This window comes from Cyanidioschyzon merolae, chromosome 12 (assembly GCF_000091205.1).
Source record: "Cyanidioschyzon merolae strain 10D DNA, chromosome 12, complete genome".
Lineage (NCBI taxonomy): Eukaryota > Rhodophyta > Bangiophyceae > Cyanidiales > Cyanidiaceae > Cyanidioschyzon > Cyanidioschyzon merolae.
Window position 1 is genome coordinate 281989 of NC_010138.1, and position 18190 is coordinate 300178.

The window sequence follows — 18190 nt, forward strand, 5'->3', positions numbered from 1 at the left end:
AATGGTGCAGCGCCGGATTTCATCGATAAACTGCACAGTTCAAACTTTATCACTCGTATTCTGGATATCGTTCTCTAACCGGAGCAAGAACACAGCACGCGCGACAATGCACATGTATGAACGTCCTGTGTGCTCTTTTATTGATGGAATGAGCTCCTTGCGTATCATCAGACGCTCGTGGGTGCACATGTGCAGCCGCATCTCTCGCTGCAGGTAGCGCAAGCGATGTACAAGCGTCAGGGCTCGCGAGAGACGTGAGCACGCGCTACCAAGGCGCCTCGCAGTGCCGCGTATCGCTGGTGTGGATGCGTCGTGCCATGCAGACGCTGCGGATGCGCTTCGGAACAGAATCTGGACCTTGGTTCGTATGTTTTTTTTCGGCCCTGAAAGTCCTACAGCATCAAGTACCAGCACAATCGATAGTTCGTGTGCTCTCCAGCTCGATTGACTGCCCCGGGTATGTATCAACAGCGAGGGCGAAGGGTATGGTGAGGATTCGGGCCCGCCACAACGCGTCGAAGCCAGAGCAATCACCCAAGCACGTCCTTCGTATGCGGCGGAGAAAGGCGCAGCCTGATACGCAACGATGTTCTTGTGCGCTGAGCATTTGGAATCTCAACTAGAATATTTCCTTCCACTCTTAGGCAGAAAGAAAAAGGATTTATTGCAGGACGCTCTGTATACAGCTTGGGCACTAGAATGTGCATCGAGACAAGATTGAGACGCTTTGAACCCTAGCAATATGAGCAACCATGTATGTGCCGAGTCCCTGTAGAGCCGGTCTAGATCAGGGCGCTTGCATTGTGTTTGCAAGGGTGCCGCGCGATCCCGGAAATGTTCGCTGATATCGCAATCCTGCTGCTGGATATGATTTCGCCCTGAGAACATTTCTCCCATTTGAGGTGATCGATGGAAAGTCTCTTGGTTCCCGCTAGAGAGACATTGAAAATTTGGAAGAGCCGCGCTAAATGCCGAGGAGAATGAATCATACACAGCAAGCATGAGCCAAGGCGCCGAGAGATAGCACGTCCGCACACAGAGACATTGACCTTGATGCAATGGTTATGAATCTGATTGTATGGATTTTTCGGAACCGGCACAAGGAGTCCATTGCAAGTCCAGCTCGCTGGGCCAGGTCGCCATCAAGACGCGCTTACAGGCATCGAATACCAAGAAGCCAGTGACGCGGACTTGTAACCGAGATACCTATTCAGTAAACGCGAGTTTCCGAATGGCGACTACTGCAGAACGCAGACTGAATCGTGAAGACATGCGCACACACACACACACACACACACTCCGAGACACTGTCCAATGTGAGGACGCATCGAGCTGCGGCCTCGACTGGAATACATTGCATCGCGTATCTGCGACGACGCTCTCGTCGAAAACCCGGCAGGCACACGTGCCACACACACATACACCCGCACATCAGTAACCGCTCGCATGGAACAATGTACCCGGCACCATCACACATGGAACGAGTGAATGGAAATGCCCATCATCTCGCTTACTGTCAACGTGCCTTATTCGCAACAGATATGGGCATGTGATCGAATTCCCAGCGCTTCAGAGCGCATCGAATCTTTACAGATCCGCAACGAGGAGCGAGTGCAGGACACTGGCGAGCGCTTCCACATCGCCTCTTGCGATCGAAGCCATGAGCTTGCCACCGATAACGATGCCGTCGGCGCCAACGTCACGTAACTGTTCAACTTGTTCAAGCGTCTCAATGCGTCCACTGCCGAGGCACACTGCTCCAGCGTTGCGCAAATCTACCCGGTACTTGTCCATCAAGTCAACAGCGCGACCCTTAACAACTCGTCGACGAGCGCGATCCACATCCGTAAACACGTAGATACCGGCTCCTGCCTCGAAAGCGTACTGCAGCTCCTCTTCCGTATGGACCTCTACGAGCACCTCCATCCCGAGAATGTATGCCGCGTTCAGGAGTTTCTCGAGGTCCGGCAGGCATGCACCGGCGACCAAACAGGCGGCCTTGGCACCGGCCTCTGCGGCCTCCGCCAGCTGCAGTTCGTGGACGATAATGTCCTTGTAGATGATAGGGGGTGCTGTGCTCGGGTCCTCTCGGTGAAAATACCTCCAGTGGCGCGCAAAGTCTGATAGACTTGCACAGTCTTGATCGTAGAGTTCCGAATCGACGCTAACCATAATCCCGTCGAGTCCAAATTTGCTTCCAAGTGGTATTTCCGCTCTTAGATCCGAAAGTATCTCGGCAGCGGCGTACATATTCAAGGCGTGAAACTCTCGCGCAGGTTCAGAGGTTGCTGAACGTCGCTTGAGGTCGACCACCACGGAGAGACGACCGCGACGTCTTCGCAACTTGGCACGGATATCTCGCGACGGTGCCTCTGACATGTAGCTTAATCGAAACGACAGGGGCTCTCTATTGCTCAGTTCATCGCGCACGTACTCGAACTTGCGCATGACGTCCTTTTCGAGCGCACCAGCAGGCAGCCAGTCCACTAGCTCCTCCTGTTGCGCCGCAAGGGGCTCTGTCATCATGAGGGTGCCTCGCTCTTGTCCAGCTCGCAAAGAACAAGTTCGCTTATGGAATCGTATCCGAAAACACGCTCCGACACCTTTGGGGTCTGTTGGACACAGCGTTACGCAGTGTCGGTGTGCTTTCCGGGCAGGCCGAGCTCCGACCAGACCAGCGCTGGTAACCGCAAAAGCAGGTGAGGCTCGGTGTTGTAAGGTGTTCATGAGGCTGCGTGCACAGTCATACGCTCTTGAGCGACATAAAATACCCGTTACAATGTAGCAAGGAAGCGCGTTCGCTTGTCAGGTCCCACACAAGCGTGCGACCGGGTCGTTTCGTTCTGCAATGAAACGCGTCAAGCCAGGCGCCTCGTGGCGAGCATGACGCCCACAGCTGGAGCGAGGAGAGCGTCTGTCGCGTTTCCAGTGCGCTTTTCAGGAGCCGTGGATCCCGCTTTCCGTCTCGCTTGTAGAACGTTCACAGAACCTCTGAAAACAGGAGAGTTTGTATCTGTACGTCTGGTAGGCTGGTGGCCTATGCGGTAGATGCCGTACTTTGTGCAAGGGAGTGCGCGAACGTACGTCGCGGTAGCCACCAGCGGGACCGGAACACCGGCCTCTACTGCTGGCTCTCCGGTAAGTCTTGACTTGGGACCACGTTCGTGGCATGCGTATCGGGGACAGAACGGGGAAGACAACTGCCCCGTCCACCGACGAAATGAAGCAGGTGCAGTTTGTTCAGAGCAGTCAGCGCCAACGCATGCAACGGACGCGGTTCCTGATTCTATTTGGAGTCGTCTGCTATGGAAAGCGCCAACCACAGCGACAAGACGTCGCACAGGCGAGGAAACTAGCGGAAGCGTATTCGGAGCGTTCCTCGCAAGCGGAAGCGACCAGCGAACACCGTGGCAGTCCGCAGCGGCACTGGCACTATTTTCTGAAACGTTGCTGCTGGTTGCCAGCACCGATGCAATGTCCATCTGGCTCGCTGAGCGCATACTTCAGCCGGTTAGCCACTTTACGGATCAAGAATTACAACTTTCACGATATGGTCGAATTCGACAGGCTCTGTGGGGCCCATCGTGCCCATCTCGGCTCTCTGGAATCGGCCTTAGTGCCAGTGTTGCACTGCTCACGGAGAAGGGCATTGTGCTGCTGCTGACCCTGTCGGCGAAGGACGCCCCAGCGAGCCCCGAGGAAGCACTGCGCCCATGGTGGAAACTCGCTGACGACGACGCAGCTGTAGAGGTAGACGATTGGCGTCCAGATAAAGCTGACGGGGGTGCTATCAGCGGCATCCAGCCAAGTGCCGAGGCGCGGAACACGTCACAGGCGCAGCCTCTGGACGAGTCCCTGCACACTGATCATATTCGGTGCACTTGGACGCTTGCTTTGGAACATGTCGCATCGGTGGCATTGTCGGTTGCCAAGGAGGACGCCTCTTTGACGTCACATGCACTAGCGATGACAGCATGTCCAGCGGGGGTGATCGTAGCCAGCGCAAGCGGCTGGGTCGAGTGCATCAGCTGGAACGCGAGCACCATATGGAAGGTCGAAATCTTTGGGGAGACCCTCACAGACGAGCAGCTACTCCTCGAGGATATTTCCATTTCCTCCAGAGAGGTACACGTGCACTACGATCAACAGCTGCGTTTAGGAGTCCTGTGTTTCCAGCAACAATGGTTGGTGCTCCTCCAGCTCGATTGTGGAGGATACTGTCGACCACATTGTGCAGCCCCGAGCGTTCGTTTCTATCGATATCCTGGTTTATGTTGCGTCGCCTTGGAGCCGCGGCACGGACTCGTTGGCTTAGGCATGGCAGACGGCAGTGTTCGTGTGCACCACCTGGAGTCCATGGCGCTCGAGTCGGTTTGCTCGGGCGCTCCGGGGCAGCAGCACGCTGCCCAAGTCACTCGACGCGTCAGGTCACTTTCCTGGGCCCCAGACGGTGAGGCTTTCGCACTCGCCTGGGATGAGCGAGGCCTGGCGATATGGAGTCGCCACGGCTGTCGACTGTTCAGCTCCAGCAGCTGGATAGGACCGCAGTCGCAGTCGCAGTCGCAGAAACGCCTGTCTGCAGTTGCGGTTCCCGCTACTCCCGAGCAGGACCCGCTACGTGTCCGTTCAGTGCACTGGCATCCTACAGGATTATCGATTTTTGTACAGTTTGCAGGAGAGGCTCCGAACGCGAACGCAGCGCTCTTTGGCGTACTTCCTCTGCTGCGCCTGACGGGAGAGTTTGGAGGCTCCAGTGTCTGGGAAGGTAACCGCATCTATCCAACCGCATGTGCTGTCACGGACGATGCGGTGGGTATCGTCTCTATCCAGCGGGAGTGTGCAGATTACCGAACCTTAGGTGCACAGGTCGCACAACTATTGCTCCAACAGTGCGCTGAAGGTGTTGTGCATGGGCGTCGCTCCACGGCTACCGGGTGGCACTGGATGACGCTTGACGAAGCGTATTTGCGACGAGCCTGGCCGATTCGCCATGTTGCCTGGCAGGCTGCGTCATCGTTTCTCGCGGTTTCTGGAACAAGTGGGGTAGCGCTCTGGAACCCTCAGCGTCGACGCTGGCGCTGGACGGAGCCAACTGTACGCGGTGCAGCGGGCATCTGCATCGGCCTCGCTTGGCTGGGGCCGTTCCTGCTAACAATTTGGCGAGAAGATGCACCCTATGAGCTTCTCAAAGAAGAACGTTTCAGGTACTATGCACCTACTAACGTGCTTGCGCAAATCGATGATGCCGACTCGAGAATGTCGGCACGGAAGACGAGTTCTTATACGCTTCGTGTTTTCCATCGCAGTAAGCTAGGTGAAGAGCGGTTATCGAAACCGCTGCGTTTCCGCCACCGTCCTTTGAAGATTGATGTCCTAGAGTCCGGAATCGTATGGGTATACAATAGCGACTCTGTGATGCGAGTCTACAGGTTCAGCTGGGAGCAGCGGCGGCCTTGGAGCAGTTCCGTAGACTGGCGCTTTGTCCATTCTCTGCCTCTTCGTGTGGACTACGGCATCCAGCAGACCAGTGTTGACGGAGAGTGGCTCGAATCCTTTCGAGTGCTACCTTCACGGGTCCTGTCGCAGGGCGGAGAAACAGAGCACGCTTTTCTGCTTCCATTCGGTGCATGGCCTGGCTCGATTCTGCTGAGTAAGCCTCACAGAGCGGCTACAGAAACCGCAGAATCGCTGGCGAGCTCGCGAGCTGACCAGCCGTTTTCGACGCAGCATTCGCCACCGTCTGCTGACTCGGGCAGCATGACGAGTCCTTTGGACGCGAGTCGCGAACACAGCGCACTGTCTCAGGCTCCGGACGGCATTCCCCGAAGCATGCTCCTAGTCCTAGGCAGTCGTGGGACACTGTTTATTGTGGATCCCCTGACCCAAGCAGAGGACGTGCTTGCGAGCGCGGTCATCCGTTACTGGTTCACCGCTGACTTGCGGAAACGACACTCGGTGCCTCAGCCTGCGCTTTGGGTCAGCACAGCAAACGGAGTCTATGCCATGAGCAGCGCACGTTTCACACTGCGACATTGCATCGAGTTTGATGCGGAAACCTTTCTATGTGGTATGATGAGCTCCATCGATGCCCTGGTCGGGGTCACGGCAACTCGTGTGCGCTACTGGGACCTTGCCGACCTTGACGGGCAACCGTTTCTCTACGAGGCATCCCTGAAAGCGTGGCCCGTACTCCCGATGATCCTGAAATTGCTGTTAGAAGATGGTGCTGACGATCTCGGCGTCACACACGTTGCTTTGCGAAACGCCCAGCAGCCGCAGTTCATGGATGCGCTGGAATGGCTCCTGTATCGCACAGCAGTAGCGGAGTCGAAACCAAAAGGGGACGACCAAGAACAGCTTTCCCTGCGTGTCGTGCGTATGCTTCGCAAGTTCGGTGAATACGAGGACATTGTGGTGCACTGCGCTCGCAAAACCGAGGCATACAAGTGGCCGTCGCTTTTTGCGCTGGTTGGCGAACCCACTGCCCTTCTTGAACAGTGCTTCCTTAGTGGCCGCCTGCGTACGGCAGCTTGTCTGCTCATTGTGCTTCAGGAGCTTCACGGATTGCAAGCGAGTGCCTTTCAAGCGCTGCGACTGTTCCAGGCTGCATTGAGTTGTGAGGATGACGCACTCGCCAGGGAACTGATGGGTTACCTGGCTAGGATATCCGCTGATGAAGTCATGTCATCCGGGAGTTGTTCCGCTCGCGAACATGCCTCAGCACACATTCCGCAAGGCGGAGCTGCCCGTTCCGAGAAACGAGACCACACCGCAGGGCAGAGCGCCTCGCGTGCTGGGAAAGTCTCCGGTCAACTCGTAGAATCGGGAGTGGATCACCAGTTTTTCCGAATGGCGGAAACGTCGTTGTTTACGTACGCAACGGAACTGCTCTGGCGATTCGAGCTCTATCGGCTGTGTGTGCTTGCTGAGCGGTTGGGTTTCTCGCTGACCGAGTGGTTGCGTCGCAACTCCACCAGTCACCGGGAGTTTCGCGACTTGTACCTGGGTATCACTTCAGCACGGCAACAGTTCCGGGTTGGTACGCCATCATCAGCAGCCGTCCAGCGCGCCATACTGGATATCCAGCATGCACGAGAAAAGCAACATGTCCTGTTATCGGAACTCGAGGCGACCCGGCGAAGACTGCAAGCTCTCAACCCGAGTCTGGAACATGCAGCCAAGAACGTGCAGAAAACTGCCGCTGCTGTTGATCATTGTAGGAATGATCGCGATGACCATGGAAATGATGTTGGCACTGGCACTGATCACACCACTGGTATGCGTTGTCGCCATGACTTTGCCGCTGACGCAGCAACTGCCTTGGCGATAAGCATTCCATCGCTGATCTACCTGAAACGACTCGCGCAGGCCGCGTACGACGTGGACTATCCCAGTCTCGGGCTCATTCTTGATACTCTTTTGCTGCATGGGCAGCGAATTTACCTGGTACTCCAAAGCCATCCTCATTACCAGGAGCCATACCTGCTTGCACTGCGCAAGTTTGATGAACCAAGTATGAGCGCATTGCTAGGGGCGCTTCAGCAAGCGCTCTAGTTTTGCGGTGTCTTGGAGATACCAGGTTGCGCGTATCTTGGCACCGTTCGCGCACTGGCATACCATGACTGTCTAAAGCTTGCACTGGTACGAGCAGAGCACATCGACGGTCAGGTTCAGTTGCATCAGACACGGGTCCTTCTGGGAACAGCACGCGCTCGGCAAACGAATCGGATTACCCGAGACTGCTCCAAAGGCTGGGGATACGGTCTCTGAACCCAGTCTGGGACGTTGTTTGCATAGTGGTGTGCGGCTCGAGCGCAAACCTGCACTCGCTCGAGCGAAACCTAGCGCAGCCACCGAGCCTGTAAAGAATACCTCAAGGCCGCAGGTTCTCCATCCAGAAAAAAAACGTCGAGACGAAAGCCATCGAAGAGGTGCACTTCGCGGGCTGCTTGCCTAAGTGAGTTCGTTTGTTCTTGCGTTCTGCGTATGAGCTACCCTCGTCCATCCTTGTCGCGAGATGCAGTGCCTTCTTGGATACCCTGCGCGGGACAACGACTCGGATACGGGATACCGAGTCCTGTGCACCGACCTCGATGGGTGCAGGTCCACCGACGGTTGTATGAGCACCGGGTGTGCCCATTTCGAGACGAACGACCACAAGTTTAACGTTCGGTCATTGTTGTTGTCCTCGGGTGACGCGAGCTGACGTTCCGAACTTGTGTCCACCGGCGCTTGAGTGCCTCATGAGTATTCCGCCTCGAATCCAGGTATCTTCCTGGGCGCTGGGATTCCGGCGAGGTACGAATGACAAGGAGTGCTGCACAGATAGTGCAGGCAGGTCTCTCTTAGAAGAACCTGTGGCACCACATTCGCGAAGCAGCGTTGTTCATTGTGGCTCTTCAAAGGCACACGTCCGTTGCGGGCGATAACGAAACGAGACTCGTTTCACTATCGTACGCATCGTTCGACACCTGTGACGTCAGTTGTGCTCCATTGCAGCTCGCCAGGCGCAAGACATCACCGCGGGTAGAAAGCACGCTGATATTAAGAAAAAAGTGGCAAGCTTCCAGAAGCGCTCTCGTGACTGCAGCACGCTGCGACGCTACAACACGATGCGCCCTGCTCTCTGCGAAACGATCCATGAAGAAAATAACTCAAGCCTCACCAATTGCTTTTCTGGCAACAGACACATAGATACTCCGGAGCAAGAGTGCCGCTTTGCTATGTTGAGAGCATCATCCTGCTGAGGTGTTTTCTATAACCAACACCAATCACGTCGCGTTCTTTTCCCTTATACGCTTCAGCGTGCAGCCGACGACGAATATGTATCCGAGAACATTCACGTTCTAGTCCACTTTTTTCCCCTAAATACTGGAAAGCGCTGCTGACGAAAAATCTCTATCCTAGCATATCAAGATTAAGTCTGTTCTTCTCCCTGTATGCTGTACAATGCTCCGGAACCGGACACTGTGTCCGAAAACACTCAATTCCGCTTGTTTTCCCTGTATGCTTGATAGCGCTTCTGAAGAAGCGATGCACATTCCGTTGGCGTCAGTGCCGGATTTGCTAGCTGCTCCTCGATCTGGAATTCCATGATTTCCCCAAGCAGAGGTCCGACGGGCAGTCCAGGAAGTAAACGACGTACTGCGTGACCATCAAGAAGTGGTTGCAGCTCGCAAGCTCGATCCAAGCCGGTCTCCTTGATCTTGTCACGAAACACGAGATACTGCTGCACGATGGGTGTCTCTGAAGCGGTGGACTCTGTCGAAGCAGCTGCGCTAGCCATTGATGCGCCAGAATCGAGCCGCTCGTCCAAAGCCAGCTGAAGGAGCAGCGCTGCTTGCCACCAGGAACCAAGCGATCGAATCAGGAGTCCTACTTCAACCCGACAGGATCGCTCATTCCAAGCGAGCGGCTGCAGCACGAGTGTCCTAATCTTGCTGCACGCGGATAGCATGCTGAGAATCGCTTTCTTCTTCTGTTGTTGTACGCGCAGCGCATCATGCAGTATGTAAAACACAACAGAGCAGCGTTGATCCCTTTTGATTACATAGGAGATATCGAACAAGGGACTGAGGCAGGCTCCCAGAAGTAGCATCTGTCGAGTTCCGTCCTGCTGCCAAAGTTCAATACCCTCCTTGAGCCAAACGCTACCGAAGCGCTCCAGTCGCTGCACTCGCGTGAGTGCAAGCTCTGTCCAACGGTCGGGATAGGCGGATTCAGGAATCGACGGCGGCAGCGGAAAGAGGCACTTTGCCAGGCCCATGTCAAACAACAGCGAAAGTGCCATCACGGGTTGCGGGCCTCCCAACATCAGTTCCAGCTCCGTTGCGATACGCTCGCGACTCACCTTGCTGAGGAGCGCCTCTCGAACCCGGGGGCTAGAGGCCGCCTCCAGAACCTCCGGTACGACGGTGAAGCCGAATCGACTTGCAAAGCGAACTGCTCGCAAGGCTCGCAAAGGGTCCTCCAAGAAAGTCGTCAACGGTGGCAGGGGTGTACGGATCAGCCCGGCAGCCAGATCCGTAAGCCCCATCCGAGTCCAGTCTTCCACCTGCTTCGTGTTGATGTTGTAGAAGAGGGTATTGATCGTGAGGTCCCTGCGAAAGGCGTCCTCCTCGGGGGTGCCGATCGCCATCGAGGGAATACGCGAGTCGGCAGCATACGATTCCTTCCGCAGGTTCACAAAGTCGATCCAGTGATCAAAGAGACGCATACGGGCAGTCTCTAGGTGCTTGCTTTGCGCAGGGTTCACGCGGATCACGTGAACGGACCCTTGCTTCTGACCGCGCTCAGCGAGGAAAGCGTCTACGCGCTCTGCAAACTCCCTTCCGAGCATGTTGTCGAGTGCGATATCAAGGTCTATCTGGTCTGCGCAGATACCGAGCAACTTGTCGCGAACCCAGCCTCCGGCGACTCGCAGCGTGCAGCCAAGGCGATAGGATGTATTCACTTCGAGCAGCAGAGAGAAGATTTGTTGTTCAATAGAACTGAGCTCGATCTGCACGAGCAACGGACGGTTCAAGTTCCGTTCAGTTCCTGAAACACGTTGCATTGGGCGGGTTTGGTTTTCGAACGCAGCGAGACACCGCAGTTGCAACCAGGTCTTCCGGAACCGATGAGCGCTTCTGGTTGCTATGGAACTACACAGGAGACGCTTTCGTGGAAGATTGTGGAGAGACAAGTTGCGGAACCCCGGTATGAGGAAGCAGCACTGCGTCGTATGCGTCTCGCGATGAACTGGTATGCTAAAAGCGGTATCACGGAAGACCCACGCCACGACTCGTGGCGTTTGCTTCGGTAGCGACAGCACCTGCCGCTGCTGATGCTGCTGCTGGTGCTGGCGGTGGTGCTGGTGCTGTGCGTTTCGTAGTGAAACGCTTGAAATGAACGGAACGACTCGGGTGGGTAAGCCACGCAGCACACGAGTCGTAGCCACTGCGTGTGTCTCCTCAGAGCGGTACTCGCTATGTTTGGTTCTCGGCCAAGAGATGTTTCCGCTCACCTGCTGAGGATTCAAAGGTGTTTCAGGTCGCCGGGGGACCAACTGAGAGGTCAGCGTTTCCGTGAACCGAGACACGCCTCTCTTGGGGCTCGTCCAAACGCTGTTTCCACTGGCCTGCTGCAGAGCCAGAGGTGTTTGTGCTCGTTGAATAATCGCTCGGGCCAGTCTCCCTCTGGAACCGCTGCTATCTGTGCCGCTTTCCAAACGTTGCAACGCTCTACCCAGAGCAGAGTGCATTCAAATTGCTCACGAACTAGCCCGACTGCCGGCCCAAACAAGCCCAGAGAACAGCAGAGCACAGGGAACTCTTGACGGCATTCGAGCCGTTGGCCTTGACCCGTTTCCAGCCGCGACATCCACCGTTGGCTTTCAACGCCTGGACAAACGGACGTTTTGAGCACTGGACGTTTCAGGCACCCTTGGGATCGTTCACGAGCACGTAGACCTTTTGACACGAATAAAAGGCTTCTTAAGCGCGGAACTTGTCAAGCACATTCGTACTCGGTCACGAGGAAACACAACCTCTCTCTGAACACAGAGTTTTAGAAAGAAAGGAGCTTTGCGACCGTTTTGCTTCATTCCCCCGGACTTTACACCGAAGTGTACTGCAGACCAAGCTCCAAATAAGTTTCCCGTCAGGCAGTGCGCTTGCAGCCTCCGAGTTACGCTTGCTATTGGGCGTATTACTCGCACAACGCTTTCACGAACGACTCGGTTGCGCAGCAGCAGATACTTTTGAGGTCTGCTCGCTCGTACGCACTGGGTACGTTGAACGAGCCGCTCGGTTGGGGATAACATCTGCGTTAGCGCGCTGCGACTAGTTCGTACCTGTCACTGTCCTCTGTTGCACATTATTTTCTGGTCCTGTTGGGCCACCCGTAACGCGACGCTACCAGATGCGTCTGTATGCCCTAACGATACTGCGAAGACGCAGTGATGAAACCGAGCCGACGCTTCTGAGCGCTGCCTACGAACTAAGCGACTTTAACTACTTCCAGCGGAGTAGCGTACGCGAGTTTGCTGCCTTCTTTGCAAAACTGATTGCGAAGCGAGTCACACTCGGAGAGCGCCTATCTGTGGATCACGAGAACTACGTATGTTACGCTTACGCTCGTGTGAATGGCGTGATCGCAGTTGCGCTATGCGATGCGGAATATCCACAACGCGTTGCATTTAGTCTCCTGGGGCAGGTCCTGGATGAGTTTCGCCGAACCTTTCCCGAGTCGCAGTATCTCCAGGTACCTGCAGAAGCGATCCAAGTACGAGAGTTTCCGTACCTCGCGGATCGTCTCCAGAGGTACCAAAATCCCGTGGAAGCGGATCCTCTAATGCGGATCGAGAAAGATCTCGATGAGACGAAATCCACCCTGCATCAAACTATCGACAGTATACTGGAGCGCGGCGTCAAGCTCGATCAGTTGGTGGACAAGAGTAACGATCTTTCATTGCAGAGCAAGATGTTTTATCGCACGGCACGGAAACAGAATAGCTGTTGCAACCTGTCGTAGGTGCAGCTGGTTTCGAAGAATGAGCAGAATACGCATCATGGTTTGCTGAAGGTGAGCGCCGTATGAACCTCACCTAGAATAGACCGGCAATGATGCTTGCAGGTCACTGGCCTTCTTCTCCGAGGAATGCCGTTGAGCGGCATGCTCTTTCCGAAACCGCAAAATCTGCACAGGATCGACGCTTGCCCGTTTCTCGCGTTGATTCCTGCTAGAAGCTGTGTTTTCTTCCAAGTATGCGCTGTCGGCCCATTACGCGCACGAGCGCAACAGCGCTGTGGCAGTGGACTGCAAAAGCGCCCGAATTGTTTGACACGTCGAGACTCGAGAGCTGCTCGGAAGGATTGGCCTCGTCGCTTTGTGGAAGTATATACGCGCATGGCGCTGCCGTGCCTGTGTACTCGGTCCTTATGATGCCGTGGTGCAAAACGCAAACTGTAGCTGCATCCCCGGTATGAGATGCATGTGTGCGAGCCCTGCATAGGGAATCTGTTGCCGGAGAATGAGCGGCACTCGCAGCGCGAGCAGCAGCACTTGTATTTCAATCGTTTCCAATATAGATGAGCATGCGTCTTTTGAAGTATGCTCTTTACCAGGGACGTCTGTTCGCTATCGAGGTGCGCGCTGCGAAGCATCTTATGACCAGTTTCGTGCAGAAGGAGCATGTCCCTTGTCGGAGCGCATGCGGGCATCCCATGACGACGCAAGCGGGCGAGCTTGCGTCTGTAAGAATCTACTCCTGGGAGGTGTCCACTGACTTGCCCAGCGATGAACACCTCGGAACGACCATGTTGTTATGGCGTATCCAAATCCGCTACAGCTGCAAGAATGGAACGTGCTCAGGAAAGTCGTATCTCGCAACTGTCCGAAAGCGTCAACAGCCGAGTTGAGAACTGCATCCGGATGCGCGCTGTGCACAAATAAAAGTATGAGTTGTTTCGTGCGAAAAAGCTTCAATCACAGCTCTTTCGTAGCAAGTCTCTGGTAGCGTCTACAATGACGTCAGGGACGCAATCCCCCCCTCAGAGACGCTACGCAGTAGCCAGCCGGCTCCGCGACTGCAGCTGAAGATTCCACACACTTCATATGCGTTTCTCACGGCGTAGTGGACCAGTCTCCCTCTGTTGCACCAGAGGCGACGCAGCGGCTTTCCGGCGGTTGCACCTGAGCCGGGCCATAATTCCCGTAGATCGGCAGTACGAACTGCTACTCGCCAATTCACGATAAAAGTTTTGGGTCGTCCGAACGCTACAAGGGTTTCCGGCGAAGCAGCACGTGAGGCATCGTGAACTGGATCATCCGATCTGAACGCATGATCGATCACTGCGAAAGCCTCGAATAGTACAGCGTCCAGGTCACTCGACAGGCATCAGCTTCACGCTCGAATTCAAACCGGATCAGGTGTGTTACATAGACTGGTATCGTGCCGAAGCATTCTTTCAAAAAACCATCATCAGTCTCTGGGATATCAGGAACAGCGCTTTGCTATGTACAGTGCGCAAGATCATCATGGAAACGAGCCGTTGTACTGGATACGCTACGCAGGTCATGCTCAGAGTTTCGTTCGTGAAGTTCATGCCTCGATGATCGGTTGCGCTGACGCACCGCTGCGAGGCTAGGCAGAATCAGCAATCCCGCCACCGGCGAAACGCTGCTTGCTCCTCAACGGCGGCTTAATGGGTAGCCATCGCAAGCGCGATGAGGTCGGTACCTCGGTGATCGGTGGTGTCCATGCTCCCCGGGCGAGGCTCTGCAGATGCAGCGACGCCGCCGCTTGCTCATTGGACTGTGCTCTGTAGAACGCACACCTTTGCTCCTTCAACAGGAATTCCAAGAGAGCCCAAAGACTGCATTTCACAGCGCGTACGCTTCACCGATCGGAACGACAACCAGTCAGGATTGCGTCCTGGAGATGAGCGCCAACCTCGGTGCTCCCTGCAGGCACGCACCAAAAGCTGCATCAAGATGACGGTTCATAGTCTCGCGAGAGGTCTATGCCCGTACCCTCCAGATGCACATTCGTCAAGCGTATTCGTCTCGTGGATGATGACCCAGATGACCTCGCACCGGGTCGAGCGCGCCGTTTCAGCTGGGGTGGTCGCTGTGCACCGGTCGGTGCCAGAGCAGCTCGCACAGCCTCATGATTGCTTCCTTGCTTCAGACCGCGCTGGAGCAAGTAATCGTACACAACGCTGGAATCTGGGATTGGAATACTTTGCCAGAGTTTGCGCACTTGTTCACTTATGCGGACGTACAGCGTCGGATCATTTGGGAACAGAATCACTTCCTTCGTGTGTTCGCTGGGACGAAACGCGAGTATCAGCGGCGGGTTCCGCTCATATGCCAGTTCTCGAATATCTCGCAAGGCGTCCCGGTATGAGTCCTGCAGTTCCGAAACTGGAATACCTTCTACCGAAGTTTTGAGCAAGTTCAGCAGATCATCGCGGTTACGCAAATAGTATTTCGAGCGCCAGCGCCAGCGCCCGTCCGACTCCAGTAAGACGCGGGGGTTCCCGACCAAGTTCACCCACAGCTCCGAGTCTCGTTGCAAGCGTATCTGCAGGGCTTCCTCTATCTCTTCAGGTGAAACTGGTCTGAGCTCTTTTTTTAGATACCGTAAAACCTTGTGGAGCTGCGCACCGAGCGGTTCACTTGAAAAGGGACCCGCAACGACTTCGCCCGCAGCAGGCGGGTTGATATCGCCGTCTCCGGGTAGTGGGGTGCGGGTCAACTGCGTCATCGGCGTCAGCCGCTTAATCTACAGCGATCAGTATACAGCTGATGAGATTGACGGCCCAAGTAGGGTTCTGTGGAGTGCGGTTCCTTCCTGAAGCCCCGGAAGCTCGAGAGACGCCTCGCCACACCCGCGCTCGGCGGTACTCGAGTGCCCTGAGTGATACCAACCACCACCACAGTCAGTGTGTGCGTGTGTGTGCAGCGTCCAAGTCAACGTCAACTGCACTGTGGATCGCTCCACTTGATCCACAGCCAGAGTTCTTGAACGCTGGCACGTGTCGGCACCCGAACCGCCTCAAAGGTCCAGCGAACGCTGCTATGGCTTGACGGAGCCGGCGCTCGGCGAAACGGAGCGCTGCCCGCCAGCGTACCAGGCGAACGGCCATTTTCAACGGTATCTGCTGCTGAACATACGTTGTCTATTCTTTACGCTTCGCTGTTGCGTGCCTTGAGCTGCATTCTGACGATGCGGTGGTTGTCGTCAGGTTGGCAGCGGCTAGTCCATAGCGCATTCTCGAGGAGGTTCGGAAGTGTTTCGGGTAAAACCGGTAAAGTTGCCGCTTCTCGCTTGCCGGTGCTGGCTGCAACCGTAACCACGCTGAGCCTGTCCTACTACTGGGTGCAGCGGGAACGTCTCGTGAGTCGTCAGTGGTTCCTTACAAACCTCGTTGATGTTCCAAGTGCAAAAATTGGGTACCCCGTGCGAGCTAGTTGGAGTGAGGGTCCCGACACAAACGCAGCCGCAGTGCACTCTTGGCGTCTGCTCGAAGAAAAACTGCGACGTGAGGAGCAGCGACTTCATGGACCTTCTCCAACGTTTCAGATATACACTGCTGCTGATGGTAAGAGGAGCGTCACGTTCACATTGCGCCTTGACGACCCGAAACCGCAACAACCGCATGTTCGCCGTGCTGCTCCCGGTGATGACTTGCTTGCGGCGTTTGCTACCGTGCTAGAAGCTCTACAGGAACTCCAAAAGTCAACGACAGACAAACAGCCAGGTAAGGATGAGACACCTGCCTATGCGGTCTCTGTGAGTGCTCAGAGCTCTGCAACGTCGACGACCGTAACCGCACGATGTCCAGAGGGTCAGATGCTGCATGTCTTTCTGCCGCACGTGGGCAGCTTTGCCGCAGAGCTTTGCTACTCGAAACCAGCGGATCAGGGCGCACTCAGTGATCAGGAGATTACCGCACTGGTCGAGGCGTATCGCATCGTCGCACGAGGACTCAGCAGTGCTGGACTCGAGTTCGCTACCGGTAATGGAGACAGGGCATCATCGGCAGCCTCTGGAGGCGCGCCTCCATCAAAACGACCCTGGAGACGCTCACGGGATGACGTTAGTGTGCGGATTGTACAGGAAAAATTGGAAGCGATGGGCGTGGATGTTTACTTACCGAGCGCATTCCGGCCCAGAGAAGGTGCCGATGAGGAGCCGCCCGCCGCAATCGACTGGACGACACTTGCCGGCTACGATGACATCAAACAGCACATCGAGGCATCGCTGGTGCTCCCGCTGCGACACCACGAGGTCTATGACGCAGTCGCCAAGGGTACGCGGCGGATATTCAGCCCGAATCGGCCTCGTGCAGTGCTTTTTGCTGGGCCTCCGGGCTGTGGGAAGACCTCCACAGCGCGAATCATTGCGGAGCAAGCAGGAGTCCCTTTTATCCATGTGACCCTCGAAGCCGTTGTATCGCGCTATTACGGTGCCTCGGAGAAGCAGCTTTCAAGCATTTTCGACCTGGCCCTCGAGCTCGGTGGTGGCGCCATCCTTTTCATAGACGAAGTCGACGCTCTGGGTACTTCTCGAGATCGCAGCGACATGCACGAAGCGACGCGTCGAACGCTGTCCGTCCTCTTGCGACGACTAGACGGTCTGCATCAAGATACTGGGAAGCGTTTGCGCATGCGCAGTTCTTTGTATGATGAGCAGCCGTTCGGTCCGCCGACGTCGTTGGCTCCACCGCCACTGGGCTCAACCGAGTACGCAGCCACAGATGCTGACGGCTGGTTTGTCGTTGTCGCAGCCACAAATCGTATGCAGGATCTTGACCCTGCGCTCTTGAGCCGATTCGATGTGGTGCTGGAGTTCCCTCTTCCTGACTTTGAGACCCGCCTGTCCATCTATGAAATGTACGCCAAGCAGCTGAAACCTGATGATGTTCGAAAATTAGCGGCCGCCACGGAGGGCTTTTCGCCGCGCGCGATCCACGACAGTTGTTTGGCTGCAGAGCGCCTTTGGGCAGCGGGGATTATTCGCGGCGAACATGCTCGCAACAGCCTTCCCGACGTTAACGCGTACCTGGCAGCACTAGAACTCCGCAGCGAGCGTTCGTATCCAGGAGCGAGCTCTGGTCGCGCACCTCGCCCAGGACTCTGTGATGGTCCAAGTTCTGATGCGGCACAGTACATTCATATGCCGAACTGTCGGTACACTCCACAGGCAGTGGATCAGGTCTGAGACGTTTTCGGTCCGGCAGTACGCATCGCGCCTGAGCACTTGTCGAGCTGGTGGTGGTGGTCGTCGTCGTCGTCGTCGTGGTGTATCCCGTCGGCTGCGGATCAGTTCTGGGCATTCTCGCGCATCGACTCATGTCGGATTCATATAGAACGGATCCATTAACTCTGTCGCACACTCTAGCGTTTGGGCCTCGTTCCCTGGTCATGAATACCAGCACTTGCGGGTATTTTATGCAACTGCTCCCGCTTTCCTATCCCTATCTCTGACTTTAAATACGCTGGTGTCTCCTTTCCTTACAGCTTCGTTGTACGAAGACGAAGGATGTTGATCGTGAGATTGGAGCCCCAACTTCGCAGCCCCGATCTGTTGTGCAACTATGCCATGCACACCCGGGAGTTGCGATCTACGGTTCGCATGCCACTTGCATCTCCCTAGTATACGGAAACAGTGCGCCCTTCACGGCTGCGAAACTTGAATATG

At 55.7% G+C, this 18190-nt stretch overlaps 6 protein-coding genes across 6 annotated transcripts; 3 read left to right on the forward strand and 3 right to left on the reverse strand.

Annotated features, from left to right (window-relative positions):
• Window positions 1–1587: 1587 nt before the first annotated feature.
• CYME_CML126C (similar to indole-3-glycerol phosphate synthase) lies at window positions 1588–2727 on the reverse strand (the record flags this gene model as incomplete). The annotated part of the gene is made up of 1 exon (XM_005536714.1): window positions 1588–2727. The coding sequence occupies one exon, from the start codon at window positions 2725–2727 to the stop codon at window positions 1588–1590; it is 1140 nt and encodes a 379-aa protein (XP_005536771.1).
• A 321-nt stretch (window positions 2728–3048) lies between these two features.
• On the forward strand, window positions 3049–7554 carry CYME_CML127C (hypothetical protein, conserved; the record flags this gene model as incomplete). Its single annotated transcript, XM_005536715.1, has 1 exon — window positions 3049–7554. One exon carries the CDS (start codon window positions 3049–3051, stop codon window positions 7552–7554), a length of 4506 nt encoding a protein of 1501 aa, XP_005536772.1.
• Window positions 7555–8983: 1429 nt separating this feature from the next.
• Window positions 8984–11242, reverse strand: CYME_CML128C (tRNA nucleotidyltransferase; the record flags this gene model as incomplete). Its single annotated transcript, XM_005536716.1, has 1 exon — window positions 8984–11242. The coding sequence occupies one exon, from the start codon at window positions 11240–11242 to the stop codon at window positions 8984–8986; it is 2259 nt and encodes a 752-aa protein (XP_005536773.1).
• Window positions 11243–11901: 659 nt separating this feature from the next.
• Window positions 11902–12513, forward strand: CYME_CML129C (similar to v-SNARE protein of ER-Golgi docking complex; the record flags this gene model as incomplete). The annotated part of the gene is made up of 1 exon (XM_005536717.1): window positions 11902–12513. One exon carries the CDS (start codon window positions 11902–11904, stop codon window positions 12511–12513), a length of 612 nt encoding a protein of 203 aa, XP_005536774.1.
• A 1957-nt stretch (window positions 12514–14470) lies between these two features.
• On the reverse strand, window positions 14471–15250 carry CYME_CML130C (similar to transcription initiation factor TFIIE beta subunit; the record flags this gene model as incomplete). The annotated part of the gene is made up of 1 exon (XM_005536718.1): window positions 14471–15250. One exon carries the CDS (start codon window positions 15248–15250, stop codon window positions 14471–14473), a length of 780 nt encoding a protein of 259 aa, XP_005536775.1.
• A 462-nt stretch (window positions 15251–15712) lies between these two features.
• Window positions 15713–17710, forward strand: CYME_CML131C (ATPases of the AAA+ class; the record flags this gene model as incomplete). The annotated part of the gene is made up of 1 exon (XM_005536719.1): window positions 15713–17710. One exon carries the CDS (start codon window positions 15713–15715, stop codon window positions 17708–17710), a length of 1998 nt encoding a protein of 665 aa, XP_005536776.1.
• Between the last annotated feature and the right edge of the window lie 480 nt (window positions 17711–18190).